The following is a 21237-nucleotide window of genomic DNA, read 5'->3' as shown; positions in this document are numbered from 1 at the left end:
CAGTATCATAGCACCATGAACAATGTAAAGGAGAAGAAATATCCAACAGGAAAACATAAGTTGGGGTGTTGTGCTGACTGACTGCTCTGTTCTCCTATTGGCTGTCATTCGGTGGATTAACATTTTAGTCCACCAATCACAGTTAAGTAAGGAATTGTGGGATATATACTATATGTATGACAATACTAGCAAGCAAGCTATGGGACTCCTGGGAGGGGGCACTTCTGGAAGGGCCCCTGGGGGCACAACTGCCCCTAGGAGGGTCACTGGGGGCACCACTGCCCCGGGCAGAGTCCCTGGTGACGCCACTGTTCCTGGCAGGGCCCCTGTTAGCACCAGCATCCCTTGCAGGGTCCCTGGGGACTCCACTGCCTTTGATTGGGCCCATAGGGGCGCCGCTGACCCTGGGAGGGAACCTGCGGGCGCCACCACCCCTGCTAGTGCTGCTGAGGGCGCCAACTCCCGTAAGAGGTCCCCCGGGGTCGTCATCGCTCCTGGTAAGGCTGCTGAGGATGCCATTGTCCATTGGAAGGTCCCTAAGACGCCACTTCCAAAGGGAAGGCCCCTGAAAGATCCGCCGTCCCTGGGGGCCCCGACACCCATGGGAGATCCCCTGGGGACCCCAACACCTCTGTCAGGGCCTCTAGGGACGCTGCACCTCATAGGGCAAATGGCACGGACCGAGGCAGTACTGTCTCTGTAGGACCCCTGGAGGCAGTTGTTTTTACACTATTTAGAACACAGGGACATATGACGTTAAATAAATAGACTGCCCATCGCATTTCCAGTATCATAGCACCATGAGCAATGTAAAGGAGACGAAATATCCAACAGGAAAACATAAGTTGGGGTGTTGTGCTGACTGACTGCTCTGTTCTCCTATTGGCTGTCGTTCAGTGGATTAACATTTTAGTCCACCAATCACCATTAAGTAAGGAATTGCTGGATATATACTATACTGTATATATGACAATACTACCAAGCAAGCTATGGGACTCCTGGGAGGGGGCGCTTCTGGAAGGGCCCCTGGGGGCGCAACTGCCCCTAGGAGGGTCACTGGGGCCACCACTGCCCCAGGCAGAGTCCCTGGTGGCACTACTGTTCCTGGCAGGGCCCCTGTTAGCACCAGCGTCCCTTGCAGGGTCCCTGGGGACTCCACTGCCTTTGAGAGGACCCATAGGGGCGCCGCTGACCCTGGGAGGGAACCTGCTGGCGCCACCACCCCTGCTAGTGCTGCTGAGGGCGCCAACTCCCGTAAGAGGTCCCCCGGGGTCGTCATCGCTCCTGGTAAGGCTGCTGAGGATGCCATTATCCATTGGAAGGTCCCTAAGACGCCACTTCCAAAGGGAAGGCCCCTGAAAGATCCGCCGTCCCTGGGGGCCCCGACACCCATGGGAGATCCCCTGGGGACCCCAACACCTCTGTCAGGGCCTCTAGGGACGCTGCACCTCATAGGGCAAATGGCACGGACCGAGGCAGTACTGTCTCTGTAGGACCCCTGGAGGCAGTTGTTTTTGCACTATTTAGAACACTGGGAGATATGACGTTAAATAAATACACTGCCCATCGCATTTCCAGTATCATAGCACCATGAGCAATGTAAAGGAGAAGAAATATCCAACAGGAAAACATAAGTTGGGGTGTTGTGCTGACTGACTGGTCTGTTCTCCTATTGGCTGTTATTCGGTGGATTAACATTTTAGTCCACCAATCACCATTAAGTAAGGAATTGCTGGATATATACTATACTGTATATGACAATACTAGCAAGCAAGCTATGGGACTCCTGGGAGGGGGCACTTCTGGTAGGGCCCCTGGGGGCACTACTGCCCCTAGGAGGGTCACTGGGGGCACCACTGCCCCTGGCAGAGTCCCTGGTGGCACCACTATTCCTGGCAGGGCAGGGCCCCTAGGGGTGCCGCCATTCCTGGGAGGCACTTGGGAGAGCTGTTGTCCATGCGAGAGCCTCTGGGGTAGCTAGCGCCCCTGAGGGCACTGCGGTCCCTAAGAGGGCCCCTGGGTGTGCTGCTATCACTGGGAGAGCTCCTAGAGGCGCCAGAGCCCCATACTTCAAAACTTATGCCAGATTGACTCCTCCCATTTTATAAACTGACATGTAGGGAGGCAGCCACGACCCACTAATCTCTAGGCCTGCCAGCATCTTCTCAGTTATGGCCGAGAACAGGCATTCACTCAAATCACATTACCAAGTACCATTAATCCTCTACCATGCTTCGGGTAATCCCACCCATCCGTGGCATCAGGTCATAACCTTTTTGAAGAGCCTCTGTATATTAACTTACCTCTTAGAGATGTCTTGAATAAAGGTCACAATACCCAAGTACAATATCACTAATCCCCTCCTGTTTCAGGTTGGATCATAACCTTCTTGTGTAGTGTAATCTCTTGTCAGTTACTATAAATAACTTACCAGAACTTCTTAAAATGTTACCCATGTACTGTACTGTACACCTGTACATATTTGTGTGCATCTACACAAATTGTGGTCACATATTGTTATTTAATGCAAAAATTGTCTTCTTACATTATTTGACAACTTTTGAGGGTCTATTTAAGTTATCAATGTTTCCTTCACACTGAGGGTACAGCTATCTACTGCACCACAACCCCCCCATAAAAAATAAATTATAACCAGCACCACACCTATACAGACAACACTTGGGTTACAAAACTCAAGAGACCGACCTGCTAAAAATCCCCAAATATTAGTACAGTATTTATTAAAGGTTAATTAAGACTATATAATAACATTAAGACATTTTATACAGAACTGTGAAACTGAGATGTGTTAAGATCAAGCAAGTTAATTACATGGTAAAAATCCCCAGAAATAGATACAGTGTTTTGGAGGAGAATCTTATGTTCAATCTTCTTTTTCTTCATTAACAGAAAGAAAACCAAAAATACCTGTATAAAAAAAAAGTTATATCGAGAGGAAGAGGAAAACAATATCTACCAAGTGTTTTAAGAGGACAAACTTTTCTTCAATCTTTTTTTTTTTTTCATTAACAAGAGAAAAACAAAATTCTGAACAAAAGCCAGACATTTTATAGAGGGAAGGAGGAAAGAAACATCTACCAAGCCCAGGGAGGGAGAAAAGCTTCCTTAGGCTTACTGTCACCAGGATGCTTTTATGGGTAATTAACAGAAATTTATGTTTACTGTATCTATATATGGTTTGTGTGTGTGTGTGTGTGGGGTTGTGTTTGTGTTGTGTGTGTGAGTGATGTTACAGAAGCAAAGATGATGATGCAAGCTGACCCACAGAAAATAATGATAAAGTTTTGTGTGACTCGACAGACAAGTGCAGACAACTAGAAGCAACAGTAAAAAAATATAAAATAAAGTAAAGTGACATATGCAGAGAAGTTGTACTGGTAATAATCTAATTCTTCAGAGACTACAGCTAGCCGCCCTTTACACGAGGGTCAGACTGCACGAAAATGGAGTTTGTCACCGTCATATCCTTAATCCATATTGCTGTGAAACACACAACACTGCTGCATCACATAGACTAAGTGTAAACTGCACATGTGTCACTATACTATACCAGTTGATACAGAATGGCTCTCAATATTTCAGGACCTCAAGTTTCCCCAGATATATACCATCCTCAACAGCCCAGATATAACTTACTAACTAAAACACACAACTCTTGCTTCTTTATACTAACTTCATTAACAACATTTGGTAGACTTTCATATAAAAGCACTTCTTCAAGACTAATGTTGGCAAATAATCAAAATAGGGTAAGAAATAATCAATATAGAGAATATGAGGTTTAATCAAACACTTTTGACATGCAAGTGCATTGACACATGTGCTTTGCCTATCACAATTTGGTATTTACATAGAGGGGCACATTCTAGCAAGATTCACAACTCTTGGTGTATAGCATGTACTGTACTGTATAATGAGTAGTATTGTAGTAAAAAATACAACACATGGTCATACCAATTGTGGACTGTATTGACAGCTACTGTACTGTTGTGGCTGGTGTTCTGCAAATCTACTACACGCTCCATCTCCTGCCACGCATTTATGCCAAACCTGGAAACTAAACCCAAACAAACATCTTGTGAGGCAGAACTTCCTAGGTTTTAACACAAATGACTGGCCACAAACTTAGCCAGCCCTACCTAAAAGCCTCTACAGAATGAATATGCCAGCACAGACCCTTTTAGTTACTGTACACATAAAATGCTCTTTTTCTTTGTATTTTTAAACTGGTATGTGAATTTAAGAACCTGCACCTGTGTCAGTTGTCAAAATTTTTTTTTTATTGCCACATGAGAGCCTAAGGAGGCATCGTTTCTGCTAGCACCAAGAACTGTAAGAAAGTGCTAATCACCGACAGTGGTAGCCATCTGCTGGCAGCGGTAGCACGATTAGGCCCGAGATGTGATCGCTTGGTTGCTCATTAAGGTGTTCCACAACGAAAATGCTCTCTGGAATGTCTTGGGTCATAAAACAAGTAATGTGGTCAGTAACTGAGAGCTTTCCTATAAGAAGCACATCAATAAGGATTGTTCCCTCAAGATACTGAAAAATAAAAAGAGCCTTATTGAAGCACCAGCAGCAGCTCAGATTGACTGACCTCTCAAGATTCCACCAACCTTATAAAAGCGGTAACCTTACGGAAACCACGCACGATATCCAACTTTAATGATCGAGAAGTAACAATTCCTCCGTTCACTGACAATGTAGATATTAAAATGGATAGTTGTGATCGTTCAAATGACAAAGCACAAGATGTGACGCAACAAGCGACTCCGAGCTTAGGCAAGTTTTGCACCCGGGTCAATTTTCCCCAGTTGCGACACAAATACTAGACACGGAAGAAGCCAGGAAGGGCTAAGCATAGCCTACTGTACCAGCAACTAGGAGTGACCCACATGAAACGAAGGGTCAGGGATGGTGAGGGAGGGGGGGAGGGGAGTAAGTGTGGATGAGAGGGAAGGGGGAATTTTCGAGCTAGTTAAATGGCTCAGTGGGCCAGGTAGAAGATAATGTTCAACACCTTTTCTCTTCTCATCCAGTGAGATACAGGAGAACAGCTCCCCTCAACTGAAGGAAAAGTAGAGAGAGTGGGAAAAGGAGAAGGAAAGGGAACTTGTCAACACTTGTTGACACTATCTACCACCAACCCACAAACACCTTCCAACTAGTGAGCAAACTTTTGAATGAACAGAATGCTCACACTCAATACAGCTTTTTTCCAAAATAAGGATTTTGTTTTAAGGTAATGCATTAATACTCTATAAGACTATAGTGAACTGGAATATGTGGTCAAATCAGTGCTTTTAGTTTACTATGTTGTAGGTACTGTATGACAGGTCATATGGCTGACTTGTTTTAAAAGATGATACATTTAATCTGGCAACTCTGAAAGTGACCTGTGTGCCTATCCCAAAAGGAATAACATTACATCAAACAAGTGGCTCTTATTCAAATGCCCTTAGCTGCAACAAGGGGGAAGTTTTGTTTTGCAACGACAGGCAGCACCAAGCGATCAACAAAATATTGAGGTAAAAGATGGAACTAAAGCTATAGGCCGGCTGGATTCTCAATAGACAAGACTGATCGGCGGTGATATTCATTACGAGATTAAAAACGTTCACTCTGCTCTGATCAATGACTCGGCTTACTTTGATGATGCTTTCTCTGCACCAGCAGCAGTGGAACACTATTACTCTAACACTCAACTTGCCTGTTCCAGTTCATTTAGGCTCCTGTCTAGTTACTTGAACCCACGAGGGGGCTCCGGTCAAGTAATGGGACCTTTTATAATGGTCTAGAAAAGGCTCGTTACTGTACTGAACAGTCAATTTTTGTGACCTCAATCACACACAGCTGGGGAAAAGCACGAGTGTACTGAAGCGCAAACTCTACTCAGTAAACACTAAATGATGTGACTCAGAAGTTAGGGGAGACTAAGAAGTCCGGGGCAAGACCGCTGATCTAGGGATGCTCTACGTACTGTACAGCTCCAAGCCTTAAAGTGAAGTTTACCTACTAGTCCACGCGATCAACGCCCCGAGCCCCTCTTTGCCCGGCTGCCCGAAAAACTCTTAACGTCTCCGTCCGGATCGTCTCGGGCACGCTGGACGTCCGTAAACACCCTACCAAATAGGCCACAAACTTCTTTCTAATGAACATGTTCAGCAATGATATATAAACGGTTAGAACAACAAGACAACTTGGACAGACAGACAAACGATCAAAAGAAGATTCCATCAACTTAACTGTGCTAATTCCCCAAGCGAGAAAATAAGTGCCAAGACGCGCTTTAGCTCATTCACACGGTAGGGAAGAGAGATTGCATGGTACAAAAAATGTCAAGATAATGTAAATGACCCAATGCTAGAGAGGAAATGCTGGCCTCAGGATTATATTGAGGATATGCAACCCCAACCCGGGTGGGCATTTTGGGGGTCGGGGCGGGGAAAGGCTGGTTAAGCTGGATCTTGGTCGCCCAACTCGCTCACCCCGGGCCGTAAGTCAACATTGAGCTGGGGAACATAAACGCCCACTTGAGACACCGAACACCAAAGAGGGATTAACGGAAAAATGGTCTTAATTTAAGACCCCATGAAAATATACAAGGAAATCATAGTATTAAAAAAGAATTAACCTACCTAATATTTAAATTTCTTATCACGTACCAATATCAATAATAAATACACAACAAATGATGCAATGGATCTTTTCAAACACAAAGAGTGTGATGAAAATGCCGAACTTAGGACGAAGGATTGGAATGATGGTGCCAAGTCCTTTCCCGTCATCACAGCAGAGCTCCAGCAGTTAACAAATTCACTTTGCACAGGGAATGCAACCAACCAAAATGTCCACACCATACTCTGGATGAGATTTAATCCTTGACACAGCAAATACATCTAAATATACAACTGGTTACCATGTTAAGTTAAAGCATGCTAAATTTACAGGAGATATCTCACTGGTGAGCAGCAACCATAGGCATAAGTTATCAGAACTAATGAATGTACACAGAAAACCCATCCCTTTCCCCGTAACTGCGTTTCTACAAGCACTTCTTCGGAAAGCACTCGAGTCATCTTCTCTCCATTGCAAAATGGTGTAGGTGATGTAGACATCTTTGGCAGTGTTGGAGAGAGGTGTTGGTATTGGAGCTCCACTGTGGGAAGGGGTGGTGGTGGTGGTGGTGGTGGTAGAGGAGGAGTAAGAGGAGGTGGTGGTGATGGTGGTGGTGGAGAGGTGAAGGGGCCACCGCCGCCACTACCACATTAGCTTACATCCTGGTCCTCCACATCCTGCACCTGTTCTTTCTCTCTCTGCTCTCCATCTCCACCTGGAACACAATATATATATAGAGTCATAAACTGTAGTGACTGCACCTTTTGTCCACACACTACAAAGATGAACCACCTAAAAGGTGTTAAACACAAATGTTAACCGAAGTTACAAAGAACAAAATCTAAGACAGTTGTTAAGTCAAAGTGGGCCATTGTTGACATAGCACAATATTACTCGACAAACTGTATGTCCACAATATGTAATGCCCGAGAACTTTTAAGTACGTGTGGATGGAGATGGTCACATGGTGGATAATTCTACAAGGTTACACTTACCATAGTTAGTTAATATGAAGGGCAGCGTCTACATACACGCAGTCTATCTTAAAGTAATGACGGAAGTGTTGGTAAAGCTTCAAGACCAACGAGCGTGTCAAAGAGAACAGCTAAATAATAATACGACCTAAACAAACAGCTAAATAATAATACGACCTAAACAAACAGCTAAATAATAATACGACCTAAACAGCTAAATAATAATAACCTAAAACAGCTAAATAATAATACGACCTAAACAAACAGCTAAATAATAATACGACCTAAAACAGCTAAATAATAATATGACCTAAACAATCAGAGACTTAAATTAAGAAAAATTAACCTAACCCAATAACTACAAAAATGCTATCAACATCTAAATAAGGTTACCTACTTCTTGTGTGGTGATGCTGCTATCAGGAAGAAGCCTGGAGCTGCCTAACTAATTCCAGCAACATCTGCAGACCTCAGATGAACTTAACTCTATAGCCATATAAAAAATGTAAAACTATAATAGTCAGAAAGCAATTAAGTGTCAAGTTCCCCCTATGTGTGTGTGTGTGTGTGTGTAAAAATGCTTGAGAAAAAAAAAGTAATATATTTGTAAACAAGACAAGCAAGGTAAACATTATATGCTCCCCTTTAAAACCAGGGAAGAGAGTAGGGAGAAGGGTGATAAATGATCTTGTTTCCATAAAGATTTCCTTACATTACCACCTAGACATTTCCTTACATCACCACCTAAACATTTCCTTACATAACCACCTAGACATTTCTTTACTGGTGTTCGTAGGGGTCAAGTCACCATCACAGACCACTATTAGTTGCCCTTATGAGCTCTGTCGTAGGGGTTTACATAGATGACGTTACCCAGGAACTCACTTTCTCCCTGCATATCTGAGGTCCATAACGTGAGGTTGTCTCGTAACAGCTGCATAATAAGAGTAGAGTCCTTGTAGCTTTCCTCTGATAATGTGTCCAACTCTGCAATTGCATCATCAAACGCAGCCTTCGCCAGACGGCATGCTCGTTCCGGACTGTTCAAAATCTCGTAGTAGAAAACGGAGAAGTTGAGGGCCAGACCCAACCTGTAAGATAAAACAGTCACTTGAAAAGACGCGCACAAACACAGAATAGGAAGAGACAGAGGCAATATAGAGTTCTGAAATGCCAAAAAAATACTTCTAAACCATCTATGAAACCTTAAGAAAACACTAAACATATACACATGAACCAGCTCATTAATGAAAGTCACCCGTACCTAAAATTAAACACGAGAGTAATATAACACAGCCAATACCAATGACCACCAAATAGTACACAATGGCCATCAATCACATTCCTTATATTAATGTCAATCAATCACATTCCTAACCTTACCATCAATCACACCACAAGAAAATGCAACAATCACAGTCAAGTTAAAAAAAAATAAATTTCACTCTAAGAAAGAATTAATTCCTCTCGGCAAGATTAACAACACAACCAATACAGTAAACATCAGTTGTGACCAAGGAGGGGGAGGAAGAGAGGAAAGGGAGGGAGGGAGGGAGGGAGGAGGGAGGGAGGAGGGGAGGTGAGGTAAGGAGGAATGAGGGAGGGAGGGAGGGAGGGAGGACAGAAGGAACTCACCTGATGGGATGTGTGGGGGGCAGCTCTGTCATGGCAATATCGCTGGCAGCCTTGTACGCCACGAGGGAGTTCTCAGCGGCTGCCTTCCTGTCGTTACTCGTGGCAAACTCGGCCAGATACCTGTGGAGGAGGGCAGACGTACGTGTGTGTCTCTAGGTACTGCACCAAGAATATATATTTTTTTTTTATGTTGGTCGGGGCAAAGTGGTTAATTTATTTGAGCCTCTGCACCAAAAATTTTATTGTTGGTCGGCAGAGTATTTTTTTTTAAAGAGCAGTAACATGCCGTTTAAAGCCACTGGGATATATATATAAATATATATTTCTGGATGACCAACAACTGTTAAGGTACACTTCACTGGGGTCATTCAGTGCGGGAGTTGCAGAAACATTGGCAAGGGTTCGAGAGCTTTCACAGTAAAAAATAAATAAATAAAAAAAAGGGAGATTCTGAATTTTGTTAGAGAACAATTTTAAAGTTTGAATAATGTCAACAAGAGTGAGGTACAATACAGTACTGTATCCCCATGTTTAGGGTTAGTGTATGCGACAGGAGGCCACATTACTTTTACTGTTCACTCTTCATCCCAGTGACAATGACTAACAACTCAATCCTTTAACCATGTCCTCAGGGGTAAATATTGTTCCAGAACATCAAGGTTTTAATGAGGATAAAAGGCTTCTAAGTGTAGGTATGCTGGACAACAACACCTGTAGTTCCAGAACAGCACCGGTCTAGGGGATCCCTGGAACAATTCACGCTCAAACTTGTGTCTCACCTCTTCGTACAGCAATTGTGAAGACAGAATTATGTCAGCACATCATAGCTAAGGATACAAAGCAATGAACCACACTACACAAGGGTTCAATTTAGCCTAAGCAGAACAAAGAATTGTTTTGAGTAGGGTAATGTGGGTGGTGGTGACGGTGGCCTTGAACAAAATAGCATTTGTCATAAAACAGATTCTAAAACATCTGAGGAGGACAATCTAAACGAGCGGTTAGGGGAAACGACTTCCACGGAACTATATTTACCCCTGCTTCTAGTTCTTCCGTTGCCAGTGGCACACTCGGCAAGATACCTGTTGGCAGAGATGTCAGAGCTCGTAAAATACTGCCAACAGGGGTTCCTGGACGAGTCGCACACAAGGCTTCACATGAGCATGTCTTGTCTTTCCACTGCCTCCTGCCAATACTAAATTTAGGACAAAAACAAAGGCTAAGATGCCTGTTAAAACTGAAGAATGAACCAACTTAACTGCAAAACTAAACTCTTTCTTGTAAAATTTAATAACTAAATATATATTAACCTGAGACACCTAAGATGACACAAACTACCAAATTAAAGCAATTTCCCAACATATATAATGGAAATTTTCACACCTCAACCATACACATCACTACAGTACTCTGACATACCCAACACTACCACAACTCTCCCCTTATCAAGTGTGTACTGTACTGTGTGAGGAATGTCCAACTTGCCCACCATCTTCCCCAGATCAAAACTTCACCCATAAATGTTGTTGAAGCAGACAAGCATTTTCTTACTCAAGCTACACTGAGGATATTATACCTTGCCTAACATTATTTCCCTGCTATCTCCACTATGTTATCCCACTACTGTACTGATACTTACTACATTTTCAACCTATATTTGAATTTGCTGTCCAGTTTATCAATCTATGCATAATGGATGCTCTTTTTTCCTTCACTTGTCATGAACTCCTACAGTACAATGGTGGAACCAATTCATAATATCAGTGATGAGGAATGTATGTGTGTGTGTGTGTGTGTGTGTGTGTGTGTGTGTGTGTGTGTTAGTAATGATTACAAGTTGCTAAAAAAAATAAGAGACTGATGGGTGGAGAGGCTGAAGGAGGTCGAGATGTGTTACACCTGTACAATGGTAATAGCTCTTCCACACGAGAACATTACGTTGATACCATACGTGATACTCATAATTGTCACGTTCCAAAATAATGAAATGCTTTAATATATAAATGAGTAACTGTGGTTAATATTTGTCAAGATATACTGTACAGTGAAACCTCTATTTAATGGACTATGTGGAGAGGGAAATCCATTATATCAAGGCTCCATTAGATGTGAAACCCCCCATCTAACGGATTACGTGGATAGAGAAGTCCGCCATATGGATATTTCACTCATCTAACGAATTGTGGATAGAAACTTCTGCTATATGGAGGTTTCACCAGAGAGTTGAGCAGCCAAGTATGTTTCACCAGAGGAACAGGAATGACCAAGATGACCTACACAACTATATCCATGACCTCACCTGTGGTAGTCACCCTTCATCTTGTAGAAGAACACACGGCTCTCTCCAGCAGAAGCGGTGGGGATGAGGTGTTTGTCCAAGAGACCCAAGATGTCGGAGCAAATATCCTTTAACTCTTTTTCCACCTGAAGAAAGTTAAAAAATAAAATAAAATAAATAAATAAAGCATACATTTTAAGTTTTCATCATCATACACAATACTTAAAAGGACCAGGATGTCCTCAGTGCATGAATACAAAGGGTCGAAGGAAGAACCTGCTGGACTAAAGGAATAAGTCAAGAGTATTTGAAATTATGTGAGCAAAAGTTGTGGTGGCAACACTGGTGAATGATGGAATGCCGTACAAGGTCAGTTCCAAGGTCAAGTCTGAAAGAGTTTACTGTACACAACAAAATGATGGGTGGCATTGGAAGGGTTCAAGTGGGGTGGGTGGGTGTGTGTGTGTTGTGTGTGTGTGTGTGTGTGTTGTGTGTGTGTTGTGTGTGTGTTGTGTGTGTGTTGTGTGTGTGTGTGTGTTAAATTTTTCCAAAATTTTAAAAATTCTAATTTTAAATAGTAGCAAATTCCAAAAATGCCAAGTCACATTTCTTTGATGCACAGTAGTGTTGGTTAAGAAAGGTGTGTCTCACTCTACAAATAGTCACCTACAGTACCATGATTTGTATTTCAAGTACTGATTACAGTAAATTATAAAATGTTAACCAATTATCAAACAAAATTACAGAAAACTTGAAGAATCAACTCATAATATTTTGTTGTGAATGAGTAAAGGAAAAACCACATTACACCTGCAAACACTGTACTGTACATACTGTAATTACCTTTAAAATTCACATCTATTGTTTACATGTCATCTAAAACAACATTTTCTCTGAATTCATCACCAGTTAGGCTCAACGTTTACATCTGCGTTGATGACCAGCTCGGCAGTTTTCACAAGTACTGTACATATTCCCACCCATCCTGTCTGCTACAATTAGTCTTATAAAATTCTATGCACACATTTCCAATAATTACAAAATCCAATCCTTAAGGAGAACTTGGAATGTGTTGTCCACTAACCCCTTTACAGACTCGGTACTGTCACTTATTTATCTCGACATTGAACAGGTATTTGTGGTCGAAGTCAACACATCCACAGGTGAACAGTTTTATGTTTAATCAATGAGGAAACTTGAGTATTCATAAACAAAGAACAAAAGTCGTGCTCAACAACTAGACTTAATGTCAGCCACAGTGACCTACCTGCAGTAACACGAGACAGAGGAACCATTTAGCTACGATACAAACCTGTGTCCTGTAATTCCTGATCATCTCCAACTTCTCCTCACCGCCCTTGTTCTCTTCTTTCTGCTCAATAGACGAGATGATCCGCCATGAGGCTCGTCGTGCGCCGATGACGTTCTTGTATGCGACAGATAAGAGGTTTCGCTCCTCTACTGTTAGCTCCACGTCCATTGACGCCACCATCTTCATGGCTTCCACCATTTCTGTAAAAGACAATATTCCCTATTTAATATAACCATGACCAAATTTGTCAAGTCATAAAGAACAGCATAAACGAGACTCAATGACAAGAAAAGATTTTACCCAAGTAAAGTACCGGGTAGTAACGGTACAGTCCGAGTCAAAAGCTCACTCCCTCCCAAAATGAAGCATTGACCCCTAAACGAGATAAAACAGGCTAAGTACTGTACTGTAATTTCAGAGATTCATTCCTGTGACTCAGTTTCACCACGGGGAGCGAGCTGTTGGCATTTTGTGACCCAACCTGTAGCGCCAGAGACTAACTTCTATAGGTTCAGGACAAGTTACTGCCTCACACACAATGAGGTTATGTCTATTTCAAGCCAATAAATTATCTCTAAACCTACTGTGAATCAGACTGTAACTCCTACACATTAACCTATATTTAACCCCTAAAACAGCGGTCATCATCGGTGGAAATTTCATGTTCATTTGTGTTCCACTGTTGTACACCTGGAGGGGAGTCGGGGAATAATTGTTAGACTTTAAGGGTTAATGTCACTCCTCACAGGGGCATGTTTGGACCATAGTAATTAATGTTAAGTTATTTCTTAAGAGATATGGTAATAATTGAATCACACCTAATGGGTCTCATCTCTACATGGCAGCATCTATAAAACAACAAAATTCCTGTAAAGTATTCAAGCTGGAAATATCTGAACTACTAGTGGCTAATGGAACACCGGGACAGATGTTACAGTACTACCCGAAGGACAGTCTACCTTCTTACTCTCTCCTCATGGACTTGCCTTACCTGACCAAATTAACAGCAATTGTAGTTTATAGGTTAATATTTTGTCTTAAGAGAGTTTCTTTAGTTCCCAGTATCTCTTTATCAGTGTGTGTAATCTATTTACCATTCCACACATACAGCACAGTACACTGGTCCCTCTTGCATCATTGTCCTTATCACTGTATCCGCCGCCTCACCTCTCGCCCTTTGTTGGGGGAAACCCAGACATTATAAATGGATCACAGTGTTCACTCTCATAAAAGCAGAAGTTAACCCCACGTCTCACTAGATAGCAACACACACAGCAAGCCAGGTTTACTATGCTATGCAGTTCTACTCTCGACCGCTGTGCCGTGTACACACTTGTTCTGCCTCTACATAACTTACAACTACATGCAACAGTCACCGGTTCCCATCAACACCTCAAGATGCTCTCAAACTGGGACAGATTCAGCGTGGTGTTACCGTTTCAAACCCTCGACTCACAACAGCGCCACACAATGTTTCTTATATCCACTTTGAACATTTTTTTGACCACTCATCGCCCCAAAACTGTCATATTGTACCAAGCAGGAGCAGATATTTCAGCTGCTCAAGCAATAGCAAACAAATAATGCTAAAACCCCAACCAAAAGATCCATCATCACATTAGAAGCCATCACTGAATTCAGCTTAACTAACCTAAAGCAATAGGGTAGTGTACTGTACAAGCTTGGGATTGCTTCCATGTAGATCTACACCCTCTTAACATTCTCAAAATTACTTTGACTTCCCCCCACACTCAAATCCAGAGGGAACCACATCCTACTGTTTCAATTTGTCATAAATTATTTTGACACAATGTCATTAAGCAATTTAAATTTTTTTTTCTATGATAATCTTATTGCACCTCCCTGCTCCTCCGTCCCGGAACACCTCCCCCCCACCTCCTGTGTCTGTCTCTGATATCCAAATTTCAGACAAGTGAGATCATAGAAAACATTCATTAAATAAAGAGTGATATCACTGTACAAGTTTCCGTCGTCCCAATTCACGGAAGCTGTGTCAACGGCAACACATTCCTCCCGAGAAACTGTCAGTGTAATGTGATGACCAGAAGTGTGTCCCTGTACCCCATCCCAACCACATCTATCATCTCCTCTACCAAGGTATGCTCCACAAGAACTCATCTTTCATACCACACTGTCTTCTTCCTCAACAGTGTTTTCTTCACATTCAATATTCCAGCAATATAATGTGTGGCCGCAATGGAAGAGGAAAGTTCCAAGGCCAACAGAAAAATCTGCTTAGTTGTCTCCCACAGGAAGAGATGTAGATAAACCCTAAAATGAAACACCCCAGTGGTCAGTCCCTTCATGTTTGTTTCCCATAATCCTCTTATAAAACAACTAAAGCTCCCTTAGGTTTATGTATACTGTACTGTAGTTGTCTCCACGGCTGACACTAAACCCTCTTGTCCAGTTAAGCCCCATCCTTGATTCAACACATCCACCCATCCCAAACCTACTGTACCTGTGTGACATTTAATTCAGAGACAGAAACACCTTGCTCAGAAATGCAAGTCCTTGTATGACTCCTCTGCACTGCCAGCCCAGCCTACCCAACACACGCACTCATCAAACAGTACTCCTTATTACAGCCATAGTTATCATGCACTATAACACTTCACTAATTATCCTTACAGCACAGGGAAGCATGTAAACTGTGACCACCACAATGGCCTGCACAGTCTGGGGAAAAACACACACACACACACACACACACACACACATTAAAGCTGCATACATATTATAACTCAGGGAACTACCAGCTGCCAGTAAAATGCATGTGGTAGTTACTTAAACTTGTAAAATATTAAAGCTAAGCTGACTGTGATGCAAGTGGCTCTCCTCGGGGGAAGTGAGATTAACAGCACCAACACACAGATAAAGTCAATGAAGCCATTTATGAGGACATGTACAGTATATTCAAAATTACCTGTACACATCTGGGGCTGGGTCAGGTCTTTAATGTACAGACTGTCAAAGATACACAAAGAAAGCTGCCCTATTTACCCAATTCTCTCTGTAATAAGTACTGTATGTCCCCTCTCAGTGTCCATCATCACAAACACCTCTACTTTTCATAGGCTAAGATTCATTCACTTCCACTAAAGAAAGACAACTGTCAGGATTTAACCAACTATGTTATGACCTCATCTAACATTAAACCATTGTTGATGATTATGCCTCTTGCTGAAACTATCGATATACTGTACTATAAAGGTACTGTGTGTAACAACTTTTCACTAGTACAGTAATGACTTGGTCGAATGGTGAAACAAAATGCAGCTAAATAAATCACCACCTTGAGCTGCTATGGACTGTATATTTCTGTTATAAGATAAAAGATTTAGGTAAGTTAAGGCTCTTATAGTAATGAACTTGTTATTGATTTTATCTGTCAAGAGTTATCAATGTCCGTTGTTGTATTCTATGCCGGACATGTTAGGTCCCATGAAGGGAAACACTACCAAATAAACATGTTGTTTATCCATTCATTGGTGCTCTTAATTATCCTTTGTATAAGTGGATTAGAAGACAACAGTTTATTGGGAAAAATTAAAATAAAATAATAAAATTCCAGCAAGCTTATAGGATCAACTGCCTCATCTCCAACACACAGCAGTTACCACCAGACAACACCATCAAGGGAGATCACTTTACCTTTTGCAGGATCTAAGACGATAAAAAATCTGGTATTGAGCAAGGAAATAAAGAATGTTGCTCACCATGACACTGTAGTATTCCTGAGGGTGGGGTGGGGTGGGCCATGCATGAACCCGACCCACCCTAGGATCACTGGGTGGGGTGGGGTTTGGGTGGGGTCATGTGTCAGTGATCAGAATGTTCAGTAATGTTAAATCTCTGGGAGCATCATAGGAGCTGCCTTTCCTATCAAGATTCAAAACATGATTATCAAAAATTAAAGTTGTTGTTGTTCATTATCAAACATGCATTCAGTATAAAAGAAATAAATTTAAAAGGAAAATTTGAAAAAATAAATGTGAGGCCCATTTTCTAAACCTCTGCAGTTACTGGTGTATTGATCAATCATGAACAGCATCCCCGGGTGTAGATGTAACAGCATAAAATAAAGCTGTGAATTATTGATTAATCACCAGCACAGCATCCAAGGCTGTACCATAGATGTAACAGCATAAAATAAAGCTGCAATTATTGATTAATCACCAGCACAGCATCCAAGGCTGTACCATAGATGTAACAGCATAAAATAAAGCTGCAATTATTGATTAATCACCAGCACAGCATCCAAGGCTGTACTATAGATGTAACAGCATAAAATAAAGCTGTGAATTATTGATTAATCACCAGCACAGCATCCAAGGCTGTACCATAGATGTAACAGCATAAAATAAAGCTGCAATTATTGATTAATCACCAGCACAGCATCCAAGGCTGTACCATAGATGTAACAGCATAAAATAAAGCTGTGAATTATTGATTAATCACCAGCACAGCATCCAAGGCTGTACTATAGATGTAACAGCATAAAATAAAGCTGTGAATTATTGATTAACCACCAGCACAGCATCCAAGGCTATACCATAGATGTAACAGCATAAAATAAAGCTGTGAATTATTGATTAACCACCAGCACAGCATCCAAGGAAGTAGATGAAACAGAGCAAAATCAAACTGTATGAAGACCTTAAGTTTAGTGAGTTCTGAATACATCCACCTTACCTTACCTCCCCTAAAAATCAATGTCAAGGTCCTGATATAATAAAGCACATGTCCAAGATCTTACCAAGAATAGTCCAGATTCTCTAAACACTCTCGTTAAGGTGTAGAAGAGGGGCACTGCTACACTTACCATATACCGTGCTATACATTATATCCCATGCAAAATCTCCCCAAGCATTACGGAATTTTCATAACTAATTCCATTTTTGGAACTGCCTCGCCTCATTCTGGAATTGTCTGGTAGGTTTTTTTCGTCGCCACCCCTTACCTGCCACTCAGGGATCTAGTCAGTCAAGTGGTCAACGGACACCTTGCAGTCATGGGGAAGACGTCTTTGACTACCACAAAACATACAGTACATAGGGGAAATATTTTACAAAACTCAAAAGTTCTTTCTGAAACAAAGCACAAGGAGATAATCAGTCTCCTGAAGGATCCCAGTTGATCCAGGAGCCGTGGGCATCAAAGCTAAACAAGTGACCGAGTTTTGTCGCTGGATCAAGGAAAATAAATCCCAATTACTGAACCCGGTAATTCTCCTGAACTGAACCTCATAGATATTTGTGTTCTGGCAAATAAATAATAAAGTTCTTAACTTATACCACAACCTCAGGTCAGGTAGAGGCTGGGGGAGGCGTGTCAGTGCTATTGTCCATCACCAGCTCGCGTGCCAACCCTCGGCTCAGGAACACCAAAGAAGGGCAAGATTACATAAACCGTAGCAAAGACTATTAATGAACTTTGTCCACAGCCTATGTTGTCACACACTAGTAACAGCTTATTGTTCTAGTTAAAAGAAGGAGTCTGATTAAAAACTACGAGAAATTATTATGTAGGTCACAAGCGAGATAAATGGTCATGATTCCCAAAATGTACACAGCATAATTCACCTGACAAAGAATCATGCACAGGAAGAGTAACAGTATGTGTCGACATTTGACCATACCTAACCCTTCTCGGAGCAGGTGACAAGAGTCTAGGTCAGTGTTTCGCGGGAACAAACAATTACCCATTTTCCTTCTACCTACCGAGTATTGCCCATTTTCCTTCTGCCTGCCGAATTATCCCGTTTAAAACCCACGAGTAATATTCTAAGCATTAAAATCAATATATGACATAAAAGAAAATTTATATACCCTTAACACCTTCTCTACGGGGACGCCATTTTTTATATTTAGCCAACGGCAAACGATTTTATTTAGCTCGGAGGCGAAACCGCAAACAAGGGGTTAAGCTTACACACCTCAGCTTATTTCACCTGATCGTTAACCACCCAAGCATAAATTACCCTAACTACCTAATCCAACCTCACCACCTCGTAGATAACTTTCACGCGATTAATATTCATACGGGATAAACTGGGGTGTCTAATCTTCAGGTGACCAATAACTTTTTTAAAACATCTATGGGCAATTTTCACACGCACACCTCTCACGCGTTAGGGCCAACGACACCACCTCCAGTTATGGCAGTTTTGTTGAAATTTCTCTCTCACCCTTTTGGTCAGCCGCTGTACTGTACTAAGAGAGGGAATCAATAGCTCAACGTGGGGTAAGACTCGTATTAACCTTTTATACTTCCGGCTTTAACCCGATTGGAGATTAATGCTCCGTCGCCACCAGGACAAGGTGTGGCCGCATGGAGGTACATAACGCTGTATTGGTCTGCCGCGACGCTTTACTTAACTAGATCACGCTACAACGCTCGTCAGGAATTGTCCCAAAGTATCATCAAGCGGCGATAAAAACTCTCTGATAGTTTGGCATTAGTTCGTGAGTCGCTCGGTCAGCCTCTAACCTAACCACACCCACAACCTCCCGCGTGGTGAAACAACTCCAGGAATAAACACTCGAGACTCTGAGGACTACACAGAGCTCTGAGGTCCACCTTGAGGCTTTACACCACATTACCTGGACATAATTCACCTTTCCTCACACACCTGTCTCTCCTTTCACCTGTTAATTACTTCCTCAAAGGTAATAAGACTTTAAAACGTATATTAAGAGGTGAAACCAGACCCTGATTATTGGAACATTCCTTTGTAACTTAAGGGAGAGCATGGCAGCCATTTATAGTGAGGTTCATTATATTATTGACTATCTCCCTCATCTGCCCTCCCCCCCCCCTCGTCCACGCCCTGACCCTGACCCCCCCCCCCAACCCCCCTCTTGGTGTCCTGGGGTGGTGGGAGGGGTCGCCGTCCCCCCCCATAACCTATATCCCTAGATAATGTGTCCTGGAGGGTGGAGAGCGAGAGGCCATCACCTCACCCTCGACCTCCACCAATGATCGATAACACGCGGTCCTATAACTGCGCCTTTTCAAATGTCAAAAAATTAAGAGAGGCGGCTGATCACGCCCACTCTCCCCGCGCCGCCCACCATCATTATAACAACCATTATCTAATATCCCGGGCATGGAGGACAACAGGGTAGAGTAATACAGGCCCCCATCACCTCCTAGGGCTGGTATAAACCTCATAAGCCTGGACCTCACCGCGCCTCGACTGTCAACTTGAAACATCATCGGGCTAGGTACCTCGTCCGCCCGCCCTGTAATATTAACACCAAATTATCCACATTATAACCATCCTACCGTCATATCTCTCTGCTTGTTCGGCGAGCTTGGCCCTGTACACATTATCCTCTCTCTCCGTCATGGTGGAAACGCGCTGATGACGCCGATAAATGGGGATATAGGGAAGTTTTTGGCACAGCACAAGAACCTTCGCACAATATGGCCGCACCCGACAGCTGTCTCGCCCAGCCGTGTATTCCTCCGCGTCTACACCTGCTGCCTCGCCACACCCGCCACCTTTGAACCACCGCGCAGAAAACTGAACCAAACATTTTACATTAAAAAACCATCTAATATTAATTTAAATCTAATTAATTATCTATATATTACAGTCTTATCTCCCCATATATCACCTTAATTCCCTTCAAATCTTATTAATTCTTTATAAATACGAAAAATAGCCTCAAGAACACTTTTAAATGCACTTTTTAAATCTGTCAAACTAAATAATTCTTCCTCAATACTCATTTAAATATAACATAAAAATTACAATCTCACATACAATGAAAATAAACACATTAACTCCCTCAAAACACCCTGAATTTTCCCTCATATTGTTTTAACTCCTTCAAAACTTAATTAATTCTCCATAAACACAGAAAAACTTAACCAAAACCCAGGACAAAAATGACCTAAATTACCCCTTAAAACAAATAAGTTATCCATCAATACCGTCTCATCTCCCTCAACACCAAACTAATTATCAATAAATATCAAAAACTCCCTCAAAACATTCTCCCTAACCCACAAACACCGCCACCCATTATATAGAAAACGGCTTAAAATAAAAATAAAATAAATCTATTAACTAACTACAAATACATTCAGTAACAACCTATATAATAATGATGATAATAGTAATAATAATAATAATAATAATAATAATAATAATAATAATAATAATAATAATAATAATAATAAAAATAATAATAATAATAATAATAATAATAATAATAATAATAATAATAATAATAATAATAATAATAATAATAATTATAATAATAATAATAATAACAATAATAATAATAATAATAATAATAACAATAATAATAATAATATCAATAATAATAATATCAATAATAATAATAATAATAATAATAATAATA

General features: G+C 41.7%; 1 protein-coding gene across 1 annotated transcript; it reads right to left on the bottom strand.

Annotated features, from left to right (window-relative positions):
- Window positions 1-2766: 2766 nt before the first annotated feature.
- Window positions 2767-20332, bottom strand: LOC121869034 (14-3-3 protein epsilon). The gene is made up of 6 exons (XM_042370114.1): window positions 20150-20332; window positions 12839-13038; window positions 11548-11672; window positions 9249-9368; window positions 8499-8704; window positions 2767-7354 (listed from the first exon to the last, which is right to left on the bottom strand). The coding sequence occupies exons 1-6, from the start codon at window positions 20211-20213 to the stop codon at window positions 7290-7292; spliced, it is 780 nt and encodes a 259-aa protein (XP_042226048.1). The 5' UTR covers window positions 20214-20332; the 3' UTR covers window positions 2767-7289.
- Window positions 20333-21237: the final 905 nt, after the last annotated feature.

Source organism: Homarus americanus, unplaced genomic scaffold (genome assembly GCF_018991925.1).
Source record: "Homarus americanus isolate GMGI-L3 unplaced genomic scaffold, GMGI_Hamer_2.0 scaffold24694, whole genome shotgun sequence".
Classification (NCBI taxonomy): domain Eukaryota; kingdom Metazoa; phylum Arthropoda; class Malacostraca; order Decapoda; family Nephropidae; genus Homarus; species Homarus americanus.
This window is presented reverse-complemented; position numbering and strand designations above follow the sequence as displayed.